Source organism: Staurois parvus, unplaced genomic scaffold, assembly GCF_062004578.1.
Source record: "Staurois parvus isolate SC_StPar_1 unplaced genomic scaffold, SC_StPar_1.0 ptg000011l, whole genome shotgun sequence".
Classification (NCBI taxonomy): domain Eukaryota; kingdom Metazoa; phylum Chordata; class Amphibia; order Anura; family Ranidae; genus Staurois; species Staurois parvus.
In genome coordinates, this window is record NW_028317807.1 from 18,538,961 (window position 1) to 18,564,016 (window position 25,056).

Genomic DNA, 25,056 nt, shown 5'->3' on the forward strand with positions numbered 1-25,056 from the left:
AGCTGGTCAGAGTTGATGGGAAGATGGATGGAGCCAAATACAGGGCAAACCAGCAAGACAACGACCCTAAACATACAGCCAGAACTACAGTGGAATGGTTTAGATCAAAGCATATTTATGTGTTAGAATGGCCCAGTCAAAGTCCAGACCTAAATCCAATTGAAAATCTGTGGCAATACTTGAAAATTGCTGTTCACAGATGCTCTCCATCCAATCTGATAGAGCTTTAGCTATTTTGCAAAGAAGAATGGGCAAAAATTTCACTCTCTACATATGCAAAGCTGGTAGAGACATCCCCAAAAAGACTTTCAGCTGTAATTGCAGTGAAAGGTGGTTCTACAAAGTATTGACTCGGGAGCTGAATACAAATGCATGCCACACTTTTCAGATATTTGCAAAAAAATTGAAAACCCAATAAAATACATTTATGTTTTTGGTTGTAACATGACAAAATGTGGAAAATTGCAAGGGGTATGAATACATTTTCAAGGCACTGTAAATCCATTAACAGTATTTAGTTATACAGTAAATGTTCTATAAGTGCCACATAAATTCCTTTTCATCCTGACAGGATCTTAAGCTGGCAAATTCCTGTGCTGTTTGCCACTGCAGACAGTTATCAAAACTACAGAACAACCCCTATGTTAAGAAGAAGAAAGGAGGTTGTTCTGTACTCCTGTCTTGGGGTGACAAAGTTTCTCCTCTATAGGTACATTGTGGGGAGTGAGCATTGTCACTTTAGGAAGTGTTACTGGGAGGGATCACTAGGTAAAAATAAAGAAAAAAATCAAATGAAGCCACCACATTTAAAAGTGCTAGTTTACCTTAGTAAAAAAAAAATGTAGAGAGGAGCAAGGATTTCAAATTCCCGCACAGCTGAAGGCACTGTGGGGGTGCAGAGAGCTCAGGAACCCCCAGAGGTAGGCACAGCTGAGACTGGAAGAGTGGAGAGGGTGTCTGCTGTTAGTTCATCTTTACATTTTTTTTATGTAAAGAGAAACGAACCCTTAAACCTCCCTGGCGGTATGATTATTTTAGATTTTTGGTGCTGAAAGCGGTACCATTTTTTGGCATGGAAATATGTATTTTTTTTATTGTAGGCCTGTAATTTTTAGGATTAACTCACTGAAATCTGTCCGAACAAGAGTCTAGTAAACATCCCGGGTATGATAAAATTTGAAACACAAAATCATAAATTATAATTTAATAATCATAAAAATAATAATATAATAATAATAAATTTAATTCAATAATATAATCAAACCAAAAACACTGAAATTTGAATTATAGCACCAAGTTTGCACATCACTGAGCAAAGTCGCAAAATCGTTTTCAGTGTCTGATGAAGAATTTCACCACGAATCATTATCACTCAATTCTGCAAGTAGTTCTGATTTACTATCGCTGTTCTCTAGCTGGTCTAAAACCGATTTTGACTAAAAGGGACGCTTTTTGGATGCCATGGACTTTTCTAGTTTTCCAGGCAGAAAGAACAGTCAAAATGCAGGCAGGGCACAGGACAAAGCAGTAGGGACAAAATGTATGTGAAATGGTTTGATACAGTAATGTTTTACTATGTCAAATTAATTTCTAAGAAAATGACAGTTTCTAAAAATTTTTAAATTTGCCGCCGTTCTGGCCCCCGTACGTCCCGACGCTCGCAGGGACCGGAACACGGAAGCCGGCATCGGCCAGAGGAGATGGCTGGGGAGGCTGCAGGGGTGACATTGCGGGAGCGAAGGACAAGGTAAGCGCTGAAGGGAATCCCTGAGCAATGCCGCATGGTAAGCCCGAGTGTAGCTCGGGGTTACCGCTTTTGGTACTGAAACTTTACCCCGAGCTACACTTGGGAATACCGCCAGGGAGGTTAACCACATTGCGCATAGCCACTGTATAAATACGGCGGCAGGGCGGCATTGGCTGGGCAAAACCATGTTTTAAAACGTGTGTTTTGTAAACAGGTAGGGGGCGCGCGCGAGGCCTGTGTCCCACCAATCACAGCCGCGGATGTCAGTCATGCCCACTTCGTGACTTCATCAGGGTTACCCTGATGAAGTCACGAAGTGGGCGTGACGCAACTAGTCGGTACGTGGGGAGGAGCTTCCGGTAATCGTGGTGACATCATTTTCGGCGTAGGGGCCATATTGGAACACCCTGTGTATTACCCATGCAGTACACCCATAGCATGTGGTAGGAGGCTGGAAGATTCATCGTTTTGTAAGTGGAAATCTACTTTTTATACCTATTACCAATAAAATTACTGGTTGCACTATGGAGGGTCTCTGCTTGTGTCTTACTATGACCCTGGGAGGAGCTGGCTGCTAAACTGGTGGACGCTGGAGGAGGAAGATACTTTCTAGAGAGTGATCCATACTGATAGGATCGTGTGATCCCGAAAGCGTGCTGGCCCCTTGGGGTCTAAGGAAGGAGGTGAGGGGGCATTTTGGCTGTTAAGGATTGTCACGTGTAAATCACGTACACTGCACATAATTTTGCATGAAGAGTGGAGTGTGAAGTTCATCATTAAGCACAGCATCATCAGTAATATTATTATTAACTTTGGACTTTTTCTCGTATTTGAACTATCGTTCATTCCTTTGTGCACTTTTTGTGTGGCACTGTTTATTATTAGTATATATGTTATTATAGTATAGATTACTTTATTTTCACGTTTTTGCACGAGATATTCCCCATGAGGGAATACATGCATGACACTGTATATGTATTGAGTATCTTGGATTTATTTTGGGGATTGAGTATATATTGTATTACGGTTCTATTAGATACTAATTAGCGCTGCACTCATCATTTTTGCACTGTTTATTCACTTATTTTGGGTATAAGCTTAGTGTCAGCAGCTTATGGTTATAGGGTAGGAGTCCTTGTGAGCGCAGGAGGTTTTTTGTAATTAACTCCCGTCACACAGTTAACCCTTTCCCTGAAAAATAAACTTAACCCCCTTCCTCCCCAGTGCCAATAGTACAGTGTCAGTGGGTTTTTTTTTGCACTTATCACTGTATTGATGTCACTGGGGTTGTCAGTGACCCCAAGTCAGTACCCCCCAATGTCAGAATGTCCGCCGCAGTCCCACCATAAAAGTCGCTGATTGCCACCATAAGTCGCTGATCGCCGCCATTATTAGTATAAAAAAATCGAAAAATCCCAGTATCTTTCCCGCCATTTGTAAACGCTATAACTTTCACGTGAACCAATTAATTTACACGTATTGGGTTTTTTTTTTTTAGCAAAGACATGTCGCAGAATGCATTTTGGCAGAAATTTATGACTAAATTTGATATTTAAATTTTTTTTTACTGGACATGTTTTATAGCAAAAAGTCCAAAATATTGTTTTTTTTCCTCAAAATTGTCAGCCTTTTTTTTTATAGCGCAAAAAATAAAAACCGCACAGGCAATCAAATACCACCGAAAGAAAGCTCAATTTGTGGGGAAAAAAAAGGATGTAAATTTCATTTATGTACCATATTGCATGACCGCGCAATTGTCCGTTAACCTAGCGCAGCGCTGTATAGCATAAAATGGCGTAAATTGCAGTATCTATACCATAGTTTGTAGATGCTATAACTTTCACACAAAGCAATCAATATACACTTATTGGGATTTTTTTTACCAAAAACATGCAGCAGAATACATTTTGGCCTAAATTTATAACTAACTTTGAGTTTACTATATATTTTGTATAGCTGAAAGTAAAAAATATTGTTTTTCTTCAAAATTTTTGACCTTTTTTTGTTTATAGCATGAAAAATAAAAAGCGCACAGGTGATCAAATACCACCGAAAGAAAGCTCTATATGTGTGAAAAAAAGGACGTAACTTTTGTTTGGGTGCAGCATTGCATGACCGCACAATTATCAGTTGAATTAGTGCAGCGCTGAGTAGCAAAAAGAGGCCTGGTCATTAAGGGGGGTAAATCCTCTGGAGGTCAAGTGGTTAAAGGGCTGGTATGCTGCAATATACTAAGTTTTTGTTCTCAGGTTTAAATACAGTACGCTTAAACAAAATTGTACTTCGAAATCCTTTGTATCCATTGTTATCTCATTGATTATCCCCAATATTGTACAATTATTTTTAAACTAAATGTTATTTTTTATGCTTAAAACTTCCCTTGTAGAAAAATAGAAAACTGATCGTTTTAAGATTTCCGTTTAAAAAACTGAAAATATTTAAATCAAATATTTAGCAGATCATGTGTTTTGCTTGGCTGTTGAACTTGTATCAAAGTTTGTTCACTTTGAGTGATCTTAGGCATTAAATATTCGTTACCTGCACACTTGAAGCTTTGAGCAGTGAGGCCTCTCTCCAAAGCTAATGTTGTCAAGATACCGAGGAAACTTGAGGTTACAGATTGGCGCTTGCTCCTCTGCAGCTCCCTAAGCGACGGATGTTCTTTGGGTGTGTTCCTAAGAGGCACAAGCAGATGCTGATCTTGTTGCCGAGCATCATTAGCAGCAGATATAATGGCATCCATCCATTCTTGAGCTTTCTGTCGGGTTTCAGTTCGTAGCCGAAGAACATCTTGAGGAAATATTACTTGAAAACAAGAATCATACCCATCAAGAGTGTCCATCTGGACAGATACACAAACATTAATGTTATAACTAAGTAATGGATCCTCATCCAGGCAACTAGACTGGTATGCCGTTAGGTGTGAACTGGAAAGAACAAAAATGAATGCCTTCCAGTTATTATGGATTGTTAATCGATAAAGGGTCCCTGTTTTTAATGCATTTTTGTGGTGGCCATTGGTCAAGTTCATGGCTCTTGAAAGTTCTGTCAGCTTGTTTGACAAGCTTTGGTTTTCCAAATAGTCACAATTGTTGTCAGCCACATTTTTAGACCTTGTTATCACATCATGCTGATTGGTCATATAATCTGAAACTAAAGTCAAGGCACGTACTCCCTCCCATAACTTCTGTCCCCAGTCCAATGCCTCCCAAGCAGAATCTGCTTTCAATTGCAATTGACTGTTATCCGACATTAACACTTCAACTAGTTTGGTTTCATGGCTTCCAGTAATGGTGATGCTTTCAATATTAGCAAGAGGATAAGCAGTGATAGCATTGTGATTACCACTGCTATCAGTACCATAGATGTGCAGTTTGTACTGAGATATCTCAGCATAACAATTCTTCCAAAAGCTCTCTTGGGTTTTTCGAGTCTCCAGGAATCCCTTCTTGAGAATATTTGGCAACATGTGTTCTAGAAACAAAAAGAGCAAGAAACATTAGGAAATATCAGTACTTATGATTAGAAAGGTTATATGATGCATTGTAAATTGACATGGTTCTGAAATATTTTTAGAAAGATCAGAAGACATCTGAAGTCTAACAGTCACTCTTCTATGAGTTTCCTGAGCACACACACTTCACAGAATGACAAGGAACAGAAAAATTGATGTACTAAAAGAGGTAGAGGCTGTAGGTTTAGCAAAATGTATGTTCACTCTGCATAATGAGCATTAGTCTACTGCGGGCGGCAACTACAGACTAAGGGATGTACCTGTACATCGCTTAGAACAGGATACAGTGGATTGCGGCTCCTGGTACCTGGTCACTTTGATTGGCTGGGGGATCATGCGAATGCTGTACTGCACTGGTGACAGTATGTAAAAAAAAAAAAAAAAAAAATTCCTTTTCCAAAAAATTGTGACAAAAAAATGACAACTTCAAAAAATTTGCCATGCCATTTACTAAATACCTCAGTCTGTCTACTTTCCAAAAAGGGATAGTTTGGGGGGTATTTGTACTGTCCTGGCATTTTAAGGGTCCCAAGAAATGAGATAGGTAGTCAGTACACCAAGAAATGAGATAGGTAGTCAGTACATCAGAATTCAATTTTCAAAGATATATTTCATAGTTTGTAGACACTATAACTTCCACACAAACCAATTAATATACACTTATTGAGATTTTTTTTAACCAAAGACATGTAGTAGAATACATTTTGGTCTAAATGTATGAATATTGTGGGGGGGTTTTCAAAATTTTCAGTATTTTTTATTTATATAATAAAATAAAAAAAACAGTGGTTATCAAATACCATCAAAAGAAAGCTCTATTTGTGTAAAAAAAAAGGACATAAAATTTAATTTGGGTTGCATGACCACACAATTCCCAGCTAAAGTAGCGCAGTGCAGAAAAGCAAGAAATGGTCTGATCATGAAGGGGGTATAACTTTCCGGAGCTCATGTGGATAAAGTTGAATCTGTGTTTACACTTAAAAGGCAAAAAACAAAGTTAAAAAAAAATATATAATGATAATAATAAAAAGTATGTATATATATATATATATATATATATATATATATATATATATACAGTATATATATATATATATATATATATATATATATATATATTTATTTTACTAACGCCTTGGCTAGCATAATTTTTGGTTTACGAATGAAAATCCATTGAAAATAATGCCTCGCTCTACAATTTTTTTTTCGGAGTACAAAGTGTATGTTGGTGCTGATTTTTAAATGCAATTGCCGCCTTTTTTTTCCTTCACTTTAGCTCACAGAATTAGCTGTCAATTTCCCCGGAGCTAAAGGATATTTTGTTTCTTTTATCTCAGGAAACAAACTAAAAGACATAAATATTTAAAATTTTTTTCCCCCTTGACTGTGAACTTTCTCTGTTTTTGTGACTGAACCCCAATGTGTGAGGTCCAGCAGTTCCCAGAACAGCAGCTGTCAGACTATCCTGCCTATGTTCAGTTATGACTAATTTCTATAATGTCTCTACAATGAAAACATTGGTGTATGTCAATATATATATATATATATATATATATATATATACATACACACACACACACACTGTATGTATATAATATATATCTCACATCGTGCACTTGGTCCTAGTTATCTACAGTACATAAATAATTATGACCTACCCCATTATGGGTCCTAATCCCAACCTGCTTTCAATGTGGGTAGCATAGTGGCGAAATGGTTAGCACTACCGCCTGGCAGCACTAGGGTCAATGGTTGAAATCCCAGCCACGGCACCACCTGGAGTTTGCATGTTCTCCCTGTGCCTGCTTGGGTTTCCTCCGGGTACTCCGGTTTCCTCCCACACTCCAAAGACATGCTGGTAGGTTAATTGGATCCTGTCTACATTGACCCTAGTATGTGTATGTATGAATGTAAGTTAAGGACCTTAGATTGTACACCCCTTGAGGGTTAGGGACTGATGTGAATGTATAATATATATGTAAAGTGCTGCATAAATTGAAGGTGCTATATAAGTACCTGAAATAAATAAATAAATGAGTGGCAGTGGATGGCTGAAACTGCTGGAGACTGGGGAGAGAGCCATGGGAGAGGTAGGAGGCAAGAGGAGCCCACGCCGCAGGGGAATCGGAAGCCAGAGCTGGTGGAACCAGTCATGCAGTGAGATTTCCTGCACTGCTCCTGCGTGAACATGGGTCGAAGTCATTATGACAAACCTGGGTTCACACGGGAGCTGTGTGGGAAACTGCATGCGATTCGGAGAGGAATTGCACTGCATTCCTGTTTAAATCGCATGCAATTCTTTGAAATGAGATTTATTTTGTATGGGCTCAAATCACACTGCAAACGTATCAGTACTTGGTATTGATGAGTACTTGACCGAATGTATCGGTACTTGTACTCGCCAGTAAAAACGGTATCAATGCATCTCTACTGATCAGAGCTGCAGACGATTGGCTGCAAACCGCTGATCAAAAAAGTTTTCCAGTAGGACAGTTCTACAGAAGCTGATCTAATATTCGGTTTCTGTTGAACCAGAAGGACTACACACAGATCCGAATTTGGCTGGTCCCTGCTGAACTGGCCAATGTTTGACATGTGTGTACCCAGCTTTAGAGTGGTTCCGACAATGTGATCACAATATACATATGTGGTCACATATAACATAGAAACCATATGCAAAACTGAGGGCTTTTTTTCAGAAAAATTTGATTCCAGCTCATAGGGGGCCACTGAAGTCTGGAGTGCCAGTGTGCCATTTGTTTATAGGTTTTGTGATTGTAATCATAACCAATAAATTCACAAAACTTTCTACTCTGTGTGTTGTATGCCCACAGCCACTGACTGAGCGTAAACTACATACACCATAAAGATAAATCACAATAAGAGAAACCGGGTCATATAAATCAAAATAAATATGACCATGGAGATGGGATCCTATCCTGCCCCCCTAACTAGTCATCAGAATGCACTACATTGACCAATACAATCATACAATCATAAACGTGAGCTAGCTACATAGAGAAGAGGAAAAAAGAATCCCCAACAAACCTCAAGATATGAAATCTTCTAACACTGGACATGCCCATTCTCCTAACTAGTTATAGCGTATGTTAAGCCTAACTTTTTTTTTGTTTAGTGTGGATAGGTTAGTGTGGCTAGTTTTTATTGCTATCCGTGTCCCGCCAAGTAGATGCACCCTCCTTTTTTTCCTGGTGACTATCATCAAAGAGGCTGAAAAAGAGGGAAATCAAATTTGTCATAAGAGATAAGGGAAAAATATTCCAATGGGAGACCTGTTGTGGTGACAAATGTCTAAGAAAGGAATACTGTTCACTTTATAGAGATTTCCTTTCATTACCTGTTGTATCTCTGGGAGAGGAGGTGAGAGAAAATGTACCCAACGGACACAGAGAGCAATAAATAAACAGACTTTAAACTTTTCCATTAGGATTGCACTGATACTGAGCATTTGTACAAGTACATGTACTCGTGCAAAATGTTCCGATAACTAAAACCGATACCTTTGTGGTGCGATTTGAGCCCATACAAAATTAATGGGCTGAAATCGCACTGCAAAAAATTGCATATGATTTTAACAGGAATGCGGTGAGATTCCTGTCTGAATCACATGTGGCTTATCTTGCAGGTACAGTGCGATTTGAGCCATATAAAATTAATGTCTCAAATTGCACTGCAAATTGTACTGCACCCACTGGTATTAGTAGTTGGTATTGCGAGTACAAGTATTGGTACTCATACTCGCCGATAAAGAAAAAAAAAAAAAAAGTTATCAGTGCAACCCTAGCTTCCATATGCTAGCCAAACCAAAACAAAAAAAGTTTTGGCTATACATACACCTAAATCAACGTATACCCAATCTAAATATGCACTCCAACAAGATTCGTAAAGATAGGAAAATAAACTATAACATCTGTGCACAATGTAATATTTGCACAAATTATATTTTAATAATAATATGATACAAATCTGAAAGAATATTTTGAGTATTTTCTGATAACTGTTATACACACACGTAAAATAATACCATTGTCATCAAAATATAATCACCATGACACACACAAAATATGAAAATTGAGACATAGTATAATGAACGGATACAGTTCAGAAACATATCTACATTTGTAAGGTAAAAAAAAAAATCCTAGACTTAGTAAATCTAGACATATTAGGGCTCATGGTTTTGTTCTAACATTCATTATATATACTTGATGAAGGACAAAAAAAAAGAAAGAGGGAACAGAAAAGCTATTACATGTCTTTGAAATCACACTAATCCCTTTAAAGTGCACATAATGGTTATGCATTTTGACCATTTTATTTTCTTCTTAATCCAGTAAAAGGGCTAGCAAGTCTGCACTACAAATCGGGTTCTCTGTTTTCTGCACAGATGCCATTTTCAGCCTTGGAGATATCTTTTCCATCCCCATATGCACCCTCATTCCGCTTGCATTTCTGGCCTACGGACGGGTTTGATTGGATATTCTCAACACAAATACAAGAAGCTCTCATGTTTCTATTCTGACAACAAGCTTCTCAATCTTCTGTGAAGTGGGCAGTTCTTTTAAAATTCAAAAATCTTTTAAGGTCAGGATGGAAGCCGACATGTAATAGACCAATCAAAGGCCATGGCTCAATGTCCCTTCCAGATTTAATGAAATAGGCATTACCTTTCCAATTAATTAAGTTCCAAAAATAGAGAAATTGAATTTTAGGGGAACAAAAGAAATGTAATCACAGAAAATCACCTAACATCTGGGCAGCGCTTTTACAATGCAATTCACCAAAAAAAAAAAAAAAATAGATGACAGATGGGACAACAAACATGTAATGTGCAATTTTATAACTATCGGATTTAATGCCTCTTTATAGGCTCTCTTATTAAAAATTAGTAAAGTGGTACTTAAGTAAATGTACAATTTGTAAATAAATAACAGTTGTCAAACTGGAGGTTCAAAATTATAACACCAACTCCAAAAAAAGTTAGGATGTTGTGTAAAATCCACATAAAAAGAGAATGAAATGATTTGCAAATCTCATAAACCCATATTTTATTTGATTTTGAAATTGATGGCAGCAACAGGGCAACAAAAATCTGGCAAAGAAAATGGTACTAACACGGAAGAGCTGGAAGAATTAGGTTAATTGGCAACAGGTCAGTAACATGATTGGGTGTAAAAATAGCATCTTAGAGAGTCGCAGTGTCTCAGAAGTAAAGATGGGCAGGAGTTCACCAATTTGTGAAAAGCTGCATCTAAAAATTGTCGAACAATTTCCACATAATGTTCCTCAATGTAAAATTGCAAAGACATTACATACAGTATATGTATACAAATTCTATAAAAACAAATAATGCATAAATAAAAAACATTAATCTCTCTTCGAATATATATGCACTAAAAAGTCATGATACATTATAGACAAATCGCTGATTAGGAATAAACATCCTAAAACAAAAAAACAAATATTACTATAAAGGCGACAAAGGAAAAGAAAAAAATTAAAAGAAAAATAAAATAAATGAGAACCAAATGAAAAAATATATCAAAAGAAGAAAATGAAAACAGAAATTAAAATAAAAAGTAAAAGAAAATGAAAAAAATAAAAAATAAAAAATACATATTAAAAAAAAAAAAAAAAAAATATTGTAATTGAAAAGTAAGAAAAGTGAAAATAAAAAAATAATCAAAATAAAAAAAGAGAAATAAAATTTAAAATAACATAAAAAGAAGAATAAAAACAAAAATCACATACAGTACTAAGGAAAAAGTTAAAATAATTTTTTAAAAAGAATACAAAATGTAGACCTATACAAATATTGTGAATATCATATGTGTAAAATTATGAATGGAGAAGAAAGGAGGTGTGTAGCAATCTAAATAAATCTATGGGCAGATGATATTAAAATAAACTAAATACCTATGTATTATGAGTGCCATATATCCATCATGCCTGGCACTCAAATGAATGTTATAAATGCATGTAAACGATGATGTTAACAATCTAAAGGGTAGAGGCCATATGTATTGGAAGTAGTAATAAAGGCAATCTTAAGAGTGGGAAACCATAAGACTTGGTGGAAATGGAAAACCATATGGCCTGGTACAAGGGAGGCATAATTAGCTAAATTATAAATATACATTTAAACCCTAAGAGTTGCTATGTGTGAACAAAGGGGGGGCCTTACCTATCTATGGCTCAACCAAATTTGGTGGGCACTATCAAAAAAGGATTACCACAGTGGGTAGATAATAATAGTAAGAATACAGTTTAGATCTATATCTCGGTTTAACCCTTTCGGGTCATGTGTTTGCAATTTATGGATCCACAGGGTTTCCACCTGTGAAACCTTTTTGGTCATCAGTACCCCTCCAGTGTTTGGAAATTTTATCTATTCCCCAAAATTATAAAAATCTTGGGTCCCTATTGTGTGTCAAATGGTTAGCCACACTATGCGGTTTGTATCCGTTCTTAATATTCGTAATGTGTTCTCCTATGCGAGTGGATAATTTCCTAGTAGTTCTTCCAATATATTGCAGTCTACATGGTTATGTAAGCAAATAGGTGACATATCTTGAATCATATGTGATGAATTTCTTGTTATCAAACAGTATACCAGTTACATGCTATGAGAAACTGTTAATCCTTCTGCTTTTGTCTTTAATAGTCCTACAAGCTTTACATCTCCCACACTTGCAAGAACCTGTAGCATCCAAGAACGTGGGAGTCCTCCTAGAGGGTTCAATCATGTTCTTGGAAATTATATGACTAAGGCTCAAGGCCTTTCTGTGTATAAATGTGGGCTTCTGAGGTAGAATCTGTTTCAAAGTTTGGTCCCTCAATAAGATAGACCAATGTCTACTGATACGCTTTTCAAAGTTCCTTATATTGTAGGTTAAAGCCTGTAATAAATGCCAAATCTGCACCAGATGTTTCCTTGGGTTTAGGTACCAATAGTGTGCCCCAACTCATAATTCTTACTTGGTCTCTAGTTCTTTCCAACTCTGCTTTCTCATATCCTTTCTCCAGAAATCTTTGTAACAGTTTATCTGATTGTACCTCAAAATCTTTCATCTTACCATAGTTTCTCCTAAGCGTCATAAATTGACCTTTATGGATTGCCCTCAGCCACCTCAGGTGGTGGCAACTTCTTTTAGAAATGTACCCATTTCTGTCAGTGTCTTTAAAAATGTTCTAGTACCCAGACTTTTCTCATTTTGAAAATTTCCAAATCCAAAAACTGGATAGTCTCTCCTATGTTACTTTTGAATTTGATACCATAGGCATTATTATTCATAGAGTATAGGAAGCTCTCCAGTTCCTGCATTTCTCCCTCCCAAATTATAAAAATATGTCATTGATATACCTTCTGTACATTTTTAATTGTGGCATTTTCCTGCAAAATATTCATTCTTCCTCCCATTTATGAAGAAAGATATTCGCAACACTTGGGGCATACCTTGCTCCCATTGCTACTCCTTTGATTTGATTAAAAAAATCTCCATTAAACCAGAAGTACCGTATTTTTCGCTCCATAAGATGCACTTTTTTCCCTCCCAAAAAAGGGGAGAAATGTCAGTGCGTCTTATGGAGCGAATATAGAGCAGCCGGTTCGGTATTTCCGCCGCCGACACCATGTCAGAATACTGGGCTGACCGCTCAGCTCTTCTCTGCAGCAGGACGTTACCTTAGTCTTCCAACGCCGGCATCTTTAGTGTGGGAACCCGGCTGTGAAAGCCGGGTGCTCACTGCGCATGCGCGAGAAGCGCTGCGCTTTGAGAATGGCCCGGCGTCTTCTGGGACCTGTCATGTGTCACAGCCGGGCTCCCACACTAAAGGGAGGACACATCCGCGGAAGTGGGAGCGATTACCTGTCAAATTCAGGTACCCGCTCCCCTTCCCTCCCCAAAGGTCCACAGTCTCCTTGTCATCCCTTGTACTGTCCGCAGTCTCCAGTCATCCCCTGTACTGTGTCCGCCATCTGCGGTCATCCCCTGTACTGTGTCCGCCGTCTGCGGTCATCTCCTGTACTGTGTCCGCCGTCTGCGGTCATCTCCTTTACTGTGTCCGCCGTCTCCGGCCATCTCCTTTACTGTGTCCGCCGTCTCCGGCCATCTCCTTTACTGTGTCCGCCGTCTCCGGCCATCTCCTTTACTGTGTCCGCCGTCTCCGGCCATCTCCTTTACTGTGTCCGCCGTCTCCGGCCATCTCCTTTACTGTGTCCGCCGTCTCCGGCCATCTCCTTTACTGTGTCCGCCGTCTCCGGCCATCTCCTTTACTGTGTCCGCCGTCTCCGGCCATCTCCTGTACTGTGTCCGCCGTCTCCGGCCATCTCCTGTACTGTGTCCGCCGTCTCCGGCCATCTCCTGTACTGTGTCTGCAGTCACTGGTCATCCCCTGTACTACGTCCGCAGTCACTGGTCATCCCCTGTACTACGTCCGCTGTCTATGGTCATCCCCTGTACTACGTCCGCTGTCTATGGTCATCCCCTGTACTACGTCCGCAGTCTCTGGTCATCCCCTGTACTACGTCCGCAGTCTCTTGTCATCCCCTGTACTACGTCCGCAGTCTCTGGTCATCCCCTGTACTACGTCCGCAGTCTCTGGTCATCCCCTGTACTACGTCCGCAGTCTCTGGTCATCTCCTGTACTGTGTCCGCAGTCTCTGGTCATCTCCTGTACTGTGTCCGCAGTCTCTGGTCATCTCCTGTACTGTGTCCGCAGTCTCTGGTCATCTCCTGTACTATGTATGCAGTCCATTGGTTCAGAATTTTTTCTTGTTTTTCTCCTCTAAAACCTAGGTGCATCTTATGGTCAGGTGCGTAGTATGGAGCAAAAATACGGTAATTATTGGCCATAGCCATCTCCAGGGCCTCTAGTATAAATTTTCTCTCAGGAGATGTTACATTAGAATATTTGTGGACTGCCCATTTGGTTGCATCAAGTGCATGCAATTGTTTTATATTTGTGTACAGGGATTCCACATCCACTGTGACCAACAGGGTCTGTTTTGTTATACTGATATCCTTCAGTAGATTAATAAGATCTATACTGTCCTTGAGATAAGCCTTACCTCTCATGGCCATAGGCTGGAGAAAGAAATCCAGATATTCTCCCATTCTGGAGTAAAGTGAATTAATGCCACTAATAGGTCTTCCCAGGAGAGTAGTTTTGTTTTTATGGATTTTTGGGACCTGATATATGACTGGTATTCTAGGGACTTTGGGTACTAGGTATTTGGCCTATTTTATGTTTATGATTCCGTGTACGCTTCCTTTTTTAACCAGTTTTGTCAATTTATCCTTTAATTTGATGGTAGGATCTCCTAATTTTTTAGAGGTACTGATATCCTGTAATCATTTTTGAATCTCCTTTTCTTATTGTCCTTTGGATAAAATAACTAAGCCACTCCCCTTATCAGCGGGTCTAATTACGATTTCTTTATTCGTTTCTAATGACTTAATTGCCTCCCATATGTTTTTGGAATGGGTCTTGGCTCTATTACATGTAATATTAGAAATACAGTGCATCCAGAAAGCATTCACAGCACTTAACTTTTGCCACATTTTGTTATGTTACAGTCTTATTCTAAAATAGATTAAATTCATTTTTTTCCTCAACATTCTATAAACAATACCCCATAATGACAACATGAAAGAAGTTAGTTTTGAAATCTTTGCAATTTATTAAAAATAAACTAAAAGAAAACACATGTACGTAAGTATTCACAGCCTTTGCCATGACACTAAAAAATTAGCCCTGGTGCATCCTGTTCCCACTGATCATCCTTCAGATGTTTCCACAACTTGGAGTCCACCTGTGGGAATTTCAGTTGATTGGACATGATTAGGAAAGTCATAAACCTGTCTATATAAGGTCCCACAGTTAACAGTGCATGTCAGAGCACAAACCAAGTCATAAAGTCCAAGGAATTGTCCGTAGACCTCTGAGACAGGATTGTATCAAGGCAAAGACCTGGGGAAGGATACAGAAACATTTCTGCAGCATTGAAGGTTCCAATGAGCCCAGTGGCCACCATCATCTGTAAATGGAAGAAGTTTGGAACCATCAGGAATCTTCCTAGAGTGGGCCGCCCGACCAAAATAAGTGATCGAGGGAGAAGGGCCTTAGCCAGGGAGGTAACAAAGCACCCGATGGTCACTCTGAAAAAGAATTCCCGCATTTCTCTGTGGAGAGAGGAGAGCCTTTCAGAAGAACAACCATCTCTGCAGCACTCCGCCAATCAGGCCTGTATGATAGAGTGGCCAGACGGAAGCCACTCCTCAGTAAAAGGCAAATGGCAGCCCGCCTGGAGTTTGCCGAAAGGCACCTGCGGGACTCTCCGACCATGAGAAACAAAACTCTCTGGTCTGATGAAACAAAGATTGAACTGTTTGGCCTGAATGCCAAGCGTCATGTCTGGAGGAAACCAGGCACCGCCCACCACCTGGCCAATACCATCCCTACAGTGAAGCATGGTAGTGGCAGCATCATGCTGTGGGAATGTTTTTCAGTGGAGGGAACTGGGAGACTAGTCAGGATCGAAGGAAAGATGAATGCAGCAATGTACAGAGACATCCTTGATGAAAACCTATTGCAGAGCGCTCTGGACCTGAGACTGGGACAACGTTTCAGCTTTCAACAGGACAACAACCCTAAGCACATAGCCCACATAACAAAGGAGTGGCTACGGGACAACTCTGTGAATGTCTTGGAATGGCCCAGCCAGAGCCCAGACTTGAACCCGACTGAACATCTCTGGAGAGATCTGAAAATGGCTGTGCACCGACGCTCCCCGTCCAACCTGATGGAGCTTGAGAGGTACTGCAAAGAAGAATGGGAGAAATTGTCCAAAATAGGTGTGCCAAGCTTGTAGCATCATACTCAAAACGACTTGAGGCTGTAATTGGTGCTAAAGGTGCTTCAACAAAGTATTGAGGAAAGGCTGTGAATACTTATGTACGTATGTTTTCTTTTGTTTATTATTTTAAATAAATTGCAAAGATTTCAAAACGAACTTCTTTAATGTTGTCATTATGGGGTATAGTTTGTAGAATGTTGAGGAAAAAAAAATAATTTAATCCATTTTGGAATTATTATTATTATTATTATTATACAGTATTTATAAAGTGCCAATAGTTCGCTCAGCGCTGTACATTACAAAGGGGGACAGAACATGTGACAGAACAATACCAATACAATGTGATACACGAGGGGTTCGAGGGCCCTGCTCTTTCGAGCTTACAATCTAGGAGGGAGGGGATGGTGGCACAGGAGGAGATAGCTGTGGGGGATGGAGTGGTAGGAAGAGTGGAGGAGGTCGGCAAGTTAGCAGGGGGTGGGGTAGGCTTCCCTGAAGAGATGGGTTTTCAGGGTGCGCCTAAAGGAGAGGAGAGTAGGTGATAATCTGATGGGTTGGGGCAGGGAGTTCCAGAGGATGGGTGACACCCTGGAGAAGTCCTGGAGGCGGGCATGGGAGGAGGAGACCAGGGAACTAGAGAGAAGGAGGTCTTGTGAGGAGCGGAGTGTGCGTGATGGGCGGTACTTGGATATTAGGTCAGTGATGTAGTTCGGGGCAGTATGGTGGACAGCTTTGTACGTCAGCGTTAGGATTTTGAATTTGATCCGTTGCGCAATCGGAAGCCAGTGGAGGGATTGGCAGAGGGGGGTGGCGGAGACAGAGCGGTTGGAAAGGTGAATGAGTCTGGCAGCCGTATTCAGGATCGACTGAAGCGGGGATAGCCAGCGGCGAGGCAGGCCAGTAAGGAGGGAGTTGCAGTAGTCGAGTCGTGATATGATGAGAGAGTGGATGAGCAGTTTAGTGGTTTCTGGGGTTAGGAACGTGCGGATTTTGGCGATGTTGCGGAGGTGGAGTCTGCACGAGTTTGTTAAAGATTGGACTTGGGGCTGGAAGGATAGGTTGGAGTCCAGAATGACACCAAGTACTCTGGCCTGCAGGGCGGGTTTGATGGTAGCGCTGTTGGATGTGACGGAGAAATCAATGGGGGGTGGTGTGCGGGCTGGGGGGAAGACAAGAAACTCGGTTTTGGAGAGGTTCAATCTAAGGAAGTGGAGCGACATCCAGTCTGATATGTCGCTCAGTAGGTGTGTGATTCGGGCTGAGACCAAGGGGGTGAGGTGGGGGGTTGAGAGATAGATTTGTGTGTCGTCGGCATAGAGGTGGTAGTTGAACCCGTGAGAGTGTATGAGTTGGCCAAGGGAGGAGGTATAGATGGAGAAGAGAAGGGGCCCAAGGACAGAGCCTTGAGGGACCCCAACAGAGAGGGGGAGTGAGGGGGAGGTGGTAGCATTATAGGGAACGCTGAAGGAGCGTTGTGACAGGTAGGATGAGAGCCAGGAGAGAGCAGAATCTCTGAGGCCGAGGGAGTGTAGTTTTTTGAGGAGGAGGGGGTGGTCGACTGTGTCGAAGGCCGCAGAGAGGTCAAGGAGTAGGAGCACTGAATAGTGGCCATTAGCTTTGGCGGTTAGCAGGTCGTTGGAGAGTTTGAGTAAGGCAGTTTCGGTGGAGTGTAGGGGACGGAAGCCGGACTGTAGGGGATCGAGGAGGTTGTTGTCGTTGAGGCGAGAGCATAGGCGGGTGTAGACTAGGCGCTCGAGGAGTTTAGATGTAAATGGGAGCAGGGAGATGGGTCTGAGGTTGTTCGGGTCATTGGGGTCCAGGGAGGGCTTTTTAAGTATGGGGGTGATGTGTGCATGTTTCAGAGGGGAGGGGAAAGTGCCTGAGGAGAGGGAGAGATTGAAGATGTGGGTGAGGGAGCGTAGGATGGAGGAAGAGGAAGGTCGTAGGAGTTGTGAGGGGATAGGGTCAAGGGGGCAGGTGGTGAGGTGGGCATCAGAGAGGATCTTGGAGACTTCCTCGATGGTAGTAAGGTCAAAAGGTGCGGAGTGTGGGGGAGTGTGTTATGTCGAGGGGGAGGGGGGGTAAGGGGGTAGCTGTGTGAGAGGGGACGGTTTGAGAGGGTGTGTGAGTTGCGACAATGTCCTTGCGAATTGTGTCAATCTTGTTTTTGAAGTGATTGGCAATCTCAAGGGCAGTGAGTGAGGTGCTGGGTGGAGGTGGGGGTGGAGAGAGTAGAGAGTTGAAGGCAGAGAAGAGTCGGCGAGGATTGGAGGAGAGGGCCTTGATGAGGGTCAAGAAGTAGGCCTGTTTGGCAGCATGGAGGGAGGAGGTGTAGGTGCGGAAGGCAGATTTGTAGCGGGTGAAGGCTTGTTGGGATTTGGTTTTGCGCCATAGACGCTCCAGGGCACGACTTTGTCATTTGAGGGTTTTGGTGTGATCATTCTGCCAGGGCTGGAGCGGTGGGGGTCTGATGTTGCGTGTGGTTAAAGGCGCTAGTGAGTCAAGGGCTGTTGAGAGCGCATTGTTGTAGGCGGTCAAAGCCAAGTCAGGGCAGGACAGGGGGAGGATGCGGTCATGGAGTTGATCAGCTGCAGAGTGGAGGGAGGCAGGGTTAAGGTTGCGGAGGTTACGGCTGGTAGTAGTGTGACATTTGGAGGGGTAGGTGTAGGAGGACGAGGAGATAGAGAAGGTAATAAGGTTGTGGTCAGAGAGAGGGAAGGGGGTGTTAGTGAGGTTGTGGGGAGCGCAGCGGTTGGAGAAGACAAGGTCCAGGATATTTCCGTCGGAGTGGGTGGTGGATTGTATGCACTGTGCAAGTGCAAAGGAGGAGGTTAGGTGGAGGAGACGGGCTGTGTCTGGGTTGTCGAGGTTGACAGGGATGTTGAAATCCCCAAGGATGATGGTGGGTAGCTCAGAGGAGAGGAAGAAGGGTAGCCAGGAGGAGAAGTCATCCAGGAAGCGGGGTATGGATCCAGGAGGCCGGTATATCACAGCAATCTTCAGGGGGGTTGGGGACAATAGTCGGACGCAGTGGGCCTCGAAGGAGGAGAAGGATAGGGAGGGGGGGTTTGGGAGGACTCGGAAGGTGCTCTGCGGTGACAGGAGCAGACCAACCCCACCACCTTTACGACCGTTAGGCCTGGGTGAGTAGGTCCAGGTGAGACCTCCATAGGAGAGTGCAGCAGGGGAGGTAGAGTCAGTGGGCTGGATCCAGGTTTCCATGATCGCTAGGAGGTTGAGGGAGCAGGAAACAAAGAGGTCGTGGAAGGCTGTAATATAACAAAATGTGTCAAAAGTTAAGCACTGTGAATACTTTCTGGATGCATGGTATCTCCCTGGACCATGTTCTTAAAAACTTTGATATACTGGTATGTGGAAGTTTTGGGATTGAATATGGATTTATTTTGAAACCTTTATTTATATATTCATCAAGTGATACTCTGATCTCCCTTATAAGCATTTTCTAAAAAGTATTTCTTCATATTGAGCTTTTTAGCAAACTTTTCAACATCAATAAAGGTTTTGAACTTATCAAGATGTTTATTTGGAGCAAACTTTAACCACTTGCCTACCAGGTACTTACACCCCATTCCTGCCCAGGCCAATTTTCAGCTTTCAATGCTGTCACACTTTGAATGACAATTGCTTGGTCATTTAACATTGTACCCATATGAACTTTTTATAATTTTTTTCACACAAATAGAGTTTTCTTTTGGTGGTATTTAATTGCTGCTGGGTGTTTCATTTTTTGCGCTATAAACAGAAAAAGAGCAAAAAATTTGAACAAAAAAAAAGTTTTTCTTTGTTTCTATTATAAAATTTTGCAAACAGGTAATTTTTCACCTTCACTGATGTGCATTGATGAGGCTGCATTGATAGGCAGCACTGATGGGCACGGATGAGGTGGCACGGATAGGCAGCATGATGATGCTGCACTGATATGCAGTAATGATGGGCACTGATGGGCGGCACTGACTGACGGCACTGTTGGGGATCACTAATGGGTGGCACTGCTGGGCACAGATGGATGGCACTGCTCGCTCATCAGTGCCAATCTATTCTCTGACAACTGCCGGTAATTGGCAATACTTTCCTCACTCTGTGACAACGTGAGGAAAGTGCAGCCGATAACTGGCAACTGTATTTACCCGGTGATCTGCTCTGTCATTGTACACGGCTGATCACGTGGTAAAAGTCTGCTGTGATTGGCCGTTTACCACATCATGTGATCAGCTGTGTCCATAGAACACAGTGATCATGGAGTTCGCATCCTGTGTGCCGCTGGGGACACGCAGGAGGGCACATTCTAGGAGGACGTCATGATGCCCTTTCAGAACTGGACAACCGTGCTGTAGCTGTCCTTCGGCTATAGCGCATGTTGGCAAGTGGTTAATCCTTCATTTAATAGAGCCAATTTGTCTTGAGTAAACTCTATATTAGGGAGTTTAAAAATGCCTGATTCAAAATTTCTCTTTTCCTTTCTCCCCCCTCTGCATCCCCTCCGCCTTAATTAATTTTCAATAGTCAAATCCATACATGTCTCTATGCTTTATTTTGCTGAGAAATCACTTTGAAAACACCCCCTAGCAGTTCTGGCATTGGCCATCTTGAGTAAGGGCAGATGATTCATGTAGCATTTACTTCCAGGAATCCAACTGCCCTTAGCTCAGGCATACAGGCAGGGGGTGTGCTTTGCTGAGAAAAACCCCTCCTGAACACTCCTGGAATGTGAGACACCATTTGCCTAGGCACTGAAACTAGGAAGTAACTAAAGAAATGGTAAAAAAAACTGTTTAAAACAAGTAAATATGATATACTATCCTATCTATTTACTAATGCCAACAGTATAAGGATAGTCAATGTTGATTTAGAGCAGTGGTTCTCAACCTGTGGGTCGCGACCCCTTTGGGGGTCGAACGACCCTTTCACAGGGGTCCCCTAAGACCATCAGAAAACACATATTTCCGATGTGTAAAGAGCAGCTACTGTGTAGAAAGCAGCTGCTGTGTTGAAAGCAGCTACTCTGTTAAAAGCAGCTACTGTGTTGAAAGCAGCAGTATTGGAGGTAAAACGACACTCATGAATTATAATTACTGGGTAAATCATTTTATGGTTGGGGGTCACCACAACATGAGGAACTGTATTAAAGGGTCACGGCATTAGGAAGGTTGAGAACCACTGATTTAGAGAGTGAAGTTCAACTTTAAAAGTTTGCAAGGTTTTAGTCACCAGCTCTCTGCTCTACCCCTCCAGTGCTCACTGGAGTCTGGAGTGCTGGGCTGGGGGGGAAGGAACTGCTCATGATCCTAAGCATACCACCTCATCAGTGAAGCATGGTGGTGGTAGTGTCATGGCGTGGGCATGTATGGCTGCCAATGGAACTGGTTCTCTTGTATTTATTGATGATGTGACTGCTGACAAAAGCAGCAGGATGAATTCTGAAGTGTTTCGGGCAATATTATCTGCTCATATTTAGCCAAATGCTTCAGAACTCATTGGATGCCACTTCACAGTGCAGATGGAGAATGACCCAAAGCATACTGCAAAAACAACCAAAGAGTTTTTTAAGGGAAAGAAGTGAAATGTTATGCAATGGCCAAGTCAATCACCTGACCTGAATCCGATTGAGCATGCATTTCACTTGCTGAAGACAAAACTGAAGGGAAAATGCCCCAAGAACAAGCAGGAACTGAAGACAGTTGCAGTAGAGGCCTGGCAGAGCATCAACAGGGATTTAACCCAGCGTCTGGTGATGTCTATGCATTCCAGACCTCAGGCTGTAAATGACTTCAAAGGATTTGCAACCAAGTATTAAAAAGTGAAAGTTTGATTTATGATTATTATTCTGTCCCATTACTTTTGGTCCCTTAACAAGTGGGAGGCACATATGCAAACTGTTGTAATTCCTACACCGTTCTCCTGATTTGGATGTAAATACCCTCAAATTAAAGCTGACAGTCTGCAGTTAAAGCACATCTTGTTTGTTTCATTTCAAATCCATTGTGGTGGTGTATAGAGCCAAAAATGTTAGAATTGTGTTGATGTCCCAATATTTATGGACCTGACTGTACAAGTGCTGAACTACTGTATATTTTATTGTATACTAAAGGAGTATGCATGTCTCTGCAAACAGTAGACTACCCTCAACCCCAAGAAACACTTTTCTAGGACTGTGGACTACATCTCAAGAGTCAGGTAGGCAATGAGCCTTAAAGCTACCCTGTCACTGTAGAAGTTATCTCTTAAAAAAAAAAATATATATATTATATTAATAATAATAATAATAATAATAATAATATGATACTTCCAGCAGGAGGAACCATTGAGAGCTACAGAAGGACCCAGGAGATAAAGCCCCCTGGAGATGTTGGTTTACTTGTAGACTTCAGGGAACCATTTCTTAGAAACAGAGAGTCACTCAGTGGTACAGGTACTGGGAAAAATGCATATTTACGCAGTTCTTCTACAAGTACTATACGCCTTTACTTCATATGTTTTTAATAGCAACAAGGTTGCTTTAAAAAACGGCATGCTGGCAACTAGACCTGGCTAATTTGCTCCCCATAGACATTCTGACTGTCATTAAATATACAGTAATTAATGTCTATGGTTACCATTTCTAATGTTAGAAAATAAACTGCCATAGTTTATAGACCAGGAAATATATACTGAATAGAAAGCAGGCAAAATGCAGAGAGCTATAACTAATGTTCTTACCGTTTCTATAAAATCAGAAGCTAGTTAAATTCATGAGCCTTCCATATTGTTGCACTCATATTATATTTAACTTTCACCCCAGCAAAGTATAGTAATTACATTTAATAAAAGAAGGGCTGCTGCATGTTGCTGTATTTTTTAAAAGCAAAAAAGCAAGATATCACACAGTCCTATATCATATAAAGATAATTTAAAATGAACAGATTTGCAATTATAATAATAAGTCACGTAATGCTTTTATGAGGATATCTGAAAGCACTTTGCAGAAACAAATTATATGTTATTAGCATTCGTTATAATGGGATTACACTGATTTTATCATGCAGTGAAAGATTTACAGAAGTCGTATTTTATCCACCATTAATGGAATAAAGGCCAACGTAATTGGTATTTTAAGGTCATTCTAAATAAGAAGCTGTCCTTCCAAAGACAGGAGCCACACTGCACTTTGTCTAGTTCATTTTTATCTGTCTGCAGTTACAAAGTATTAGATTTTCTGCCCAGATCCAGCTTTTGTACAGATCTAATGAAGCTTGGAAAGATGTGACATGATACACTAAGCTTTATTATATTACTGGAAATGTCAGGCTGTTATTTTGCTGAACCAATTTTGTGAGGCTGACACTGTTACTAAAAAAACGGAAGAACTTACATTTCTCATCCCGGGATGGGGGTCCCAGGATATCTCTTCTTTTGATATTGTATATGGACCAAAATATACATTAATAATAATATACATTTTATACTGTTGAATATATAATGACAGCTGACATCAATAACTGATATTTAGGTTTTCAGTATGTATTGCATGCTCGAATATTGTGTTTGCTTCTTATGTCTTCACTAGCTTCCAGTGGTTAAATTTCCCCACAATGATTTGTGTCTCAACATCCTCCTACAAAGCTGTAGCAAAGCTGTCACAGAAAGCTCAACAATCCAGTGACTTGTTTATCTTACATTATGGAGAATTCATTGGGGAAATGAGACAATTATTCAGCTTTGTAATTGCTGTGGAATAATGCAGAACAGGGAATTTTGGTGGATGAATGATGACAATGGAAATCCTGAGATAACAGGAAGATAACGTTTTACATAGGAACATGTCAAAGAAAAAAAATGGAAGTGAGGCATCTGCCCCTGAGAACTGCTGGGACCTGCCATAATCTCCTTTCTACTTTAGCCATTGGATACAGCACATAAACAATTAGCCTGCTCTTCTCTGTAGAAAAGGGAACAATCTCCTATTGCTAAGCAGCTTTCCAATATTAAACAAAAAAGAAACAAGAACAAAAGTACTCCATGCTGTCCATTCATTTGTGTAAAATAAACTTGTGCATGAAGCCAGTCTGTTTTTACATTGAATGAAGGGGAGAAGTCAAATTTTTATAACTGTGTTTCTGCTTAGGAGATTCATGAACAGGGGCTTTTGCCCTCCTAGTCTTTCAAAAACAGGATTTTGGCTTTATACAAACTTTAATGAGGAGGCAATATACCTACAGCGGCCATGTCTTGAAAAGCCTCTGTGATCCTGCACCCCGACTGATGCAAGTATTCAACTGGCCAGATGAGTTGAATGCTTGTTTCCTCCATCATGCTAAGTGGTATAAGCCAGCGAGAGGAACCCCTATGTGAGATGAGGGCAGAAGGAATTTACACACCCAGAAATTCTGAATACTTGCAGGGGTCGGGGAGCAGCATCGTGACTTTCTTTCAAAATATAAGCCACAGGAAATGTGCTTCTACGACTATTGTAATTTGCTCTTATGAACCTGTAATTTATTTTATTTTTATTTTATTTCAGGTACTTATATAGCGCCGTCAATTTTAAGCAGCGCTTTACAAATATGTTGTACATTCTCATCAGTCTCTAACCCTCAAGGGGCGTACAATCTAAGGTCCCTAACTTTACATTCATACATACACATACATACTAGGGACACATTTCCACAACGCATAGTGCCACACTACCTAAATTGTGGTGTGTTGCAAGACCATTTGTTGCCCTATGGCACACCTTGCCAGCAAACCCCAATACATTTGCATCTCAGTTCATCACAATACACATATTAACAAAATGTCAAAGAGACATTGTCACTTGGCCCATTCAGGGCAAAGTAATATGGTTTGTTAAAAGGCCCCCCTCCAACCCAGTGATACCTTCCCAGCAACCCTGCTGCTTCTTCCTGTCAGTGCCAGCTG

General features: G+C 41.0%; 1 protein-coding gene across 3 annotated transcripts in view; it reads right to left on the reverse strand.

The window, feature by feature from the left end:
* PLEKHM3 (pleckstrin homology domain containing M3) overlaps positions 1 to 25,056 on the reverse strand; it is a 250,326-nt gene that overhangs the window by 201,660 nt on the left and 23,610 nt on the right. For all 3 annotated transcript variants that reach the window (XM_089671288.1, XM_089671285.1, XM_089671298.1), the window contains exon 3: positions 4,286 to 5,221. In XM_089671288.1, coding sequence (XP_089527414.1) covers positions 4,286 to 5,221 — 936 coding nt within the window. The remainder of the gene's footprint in view (positions 1 to 4,285; positions 5,222 to 25,056) is intronic.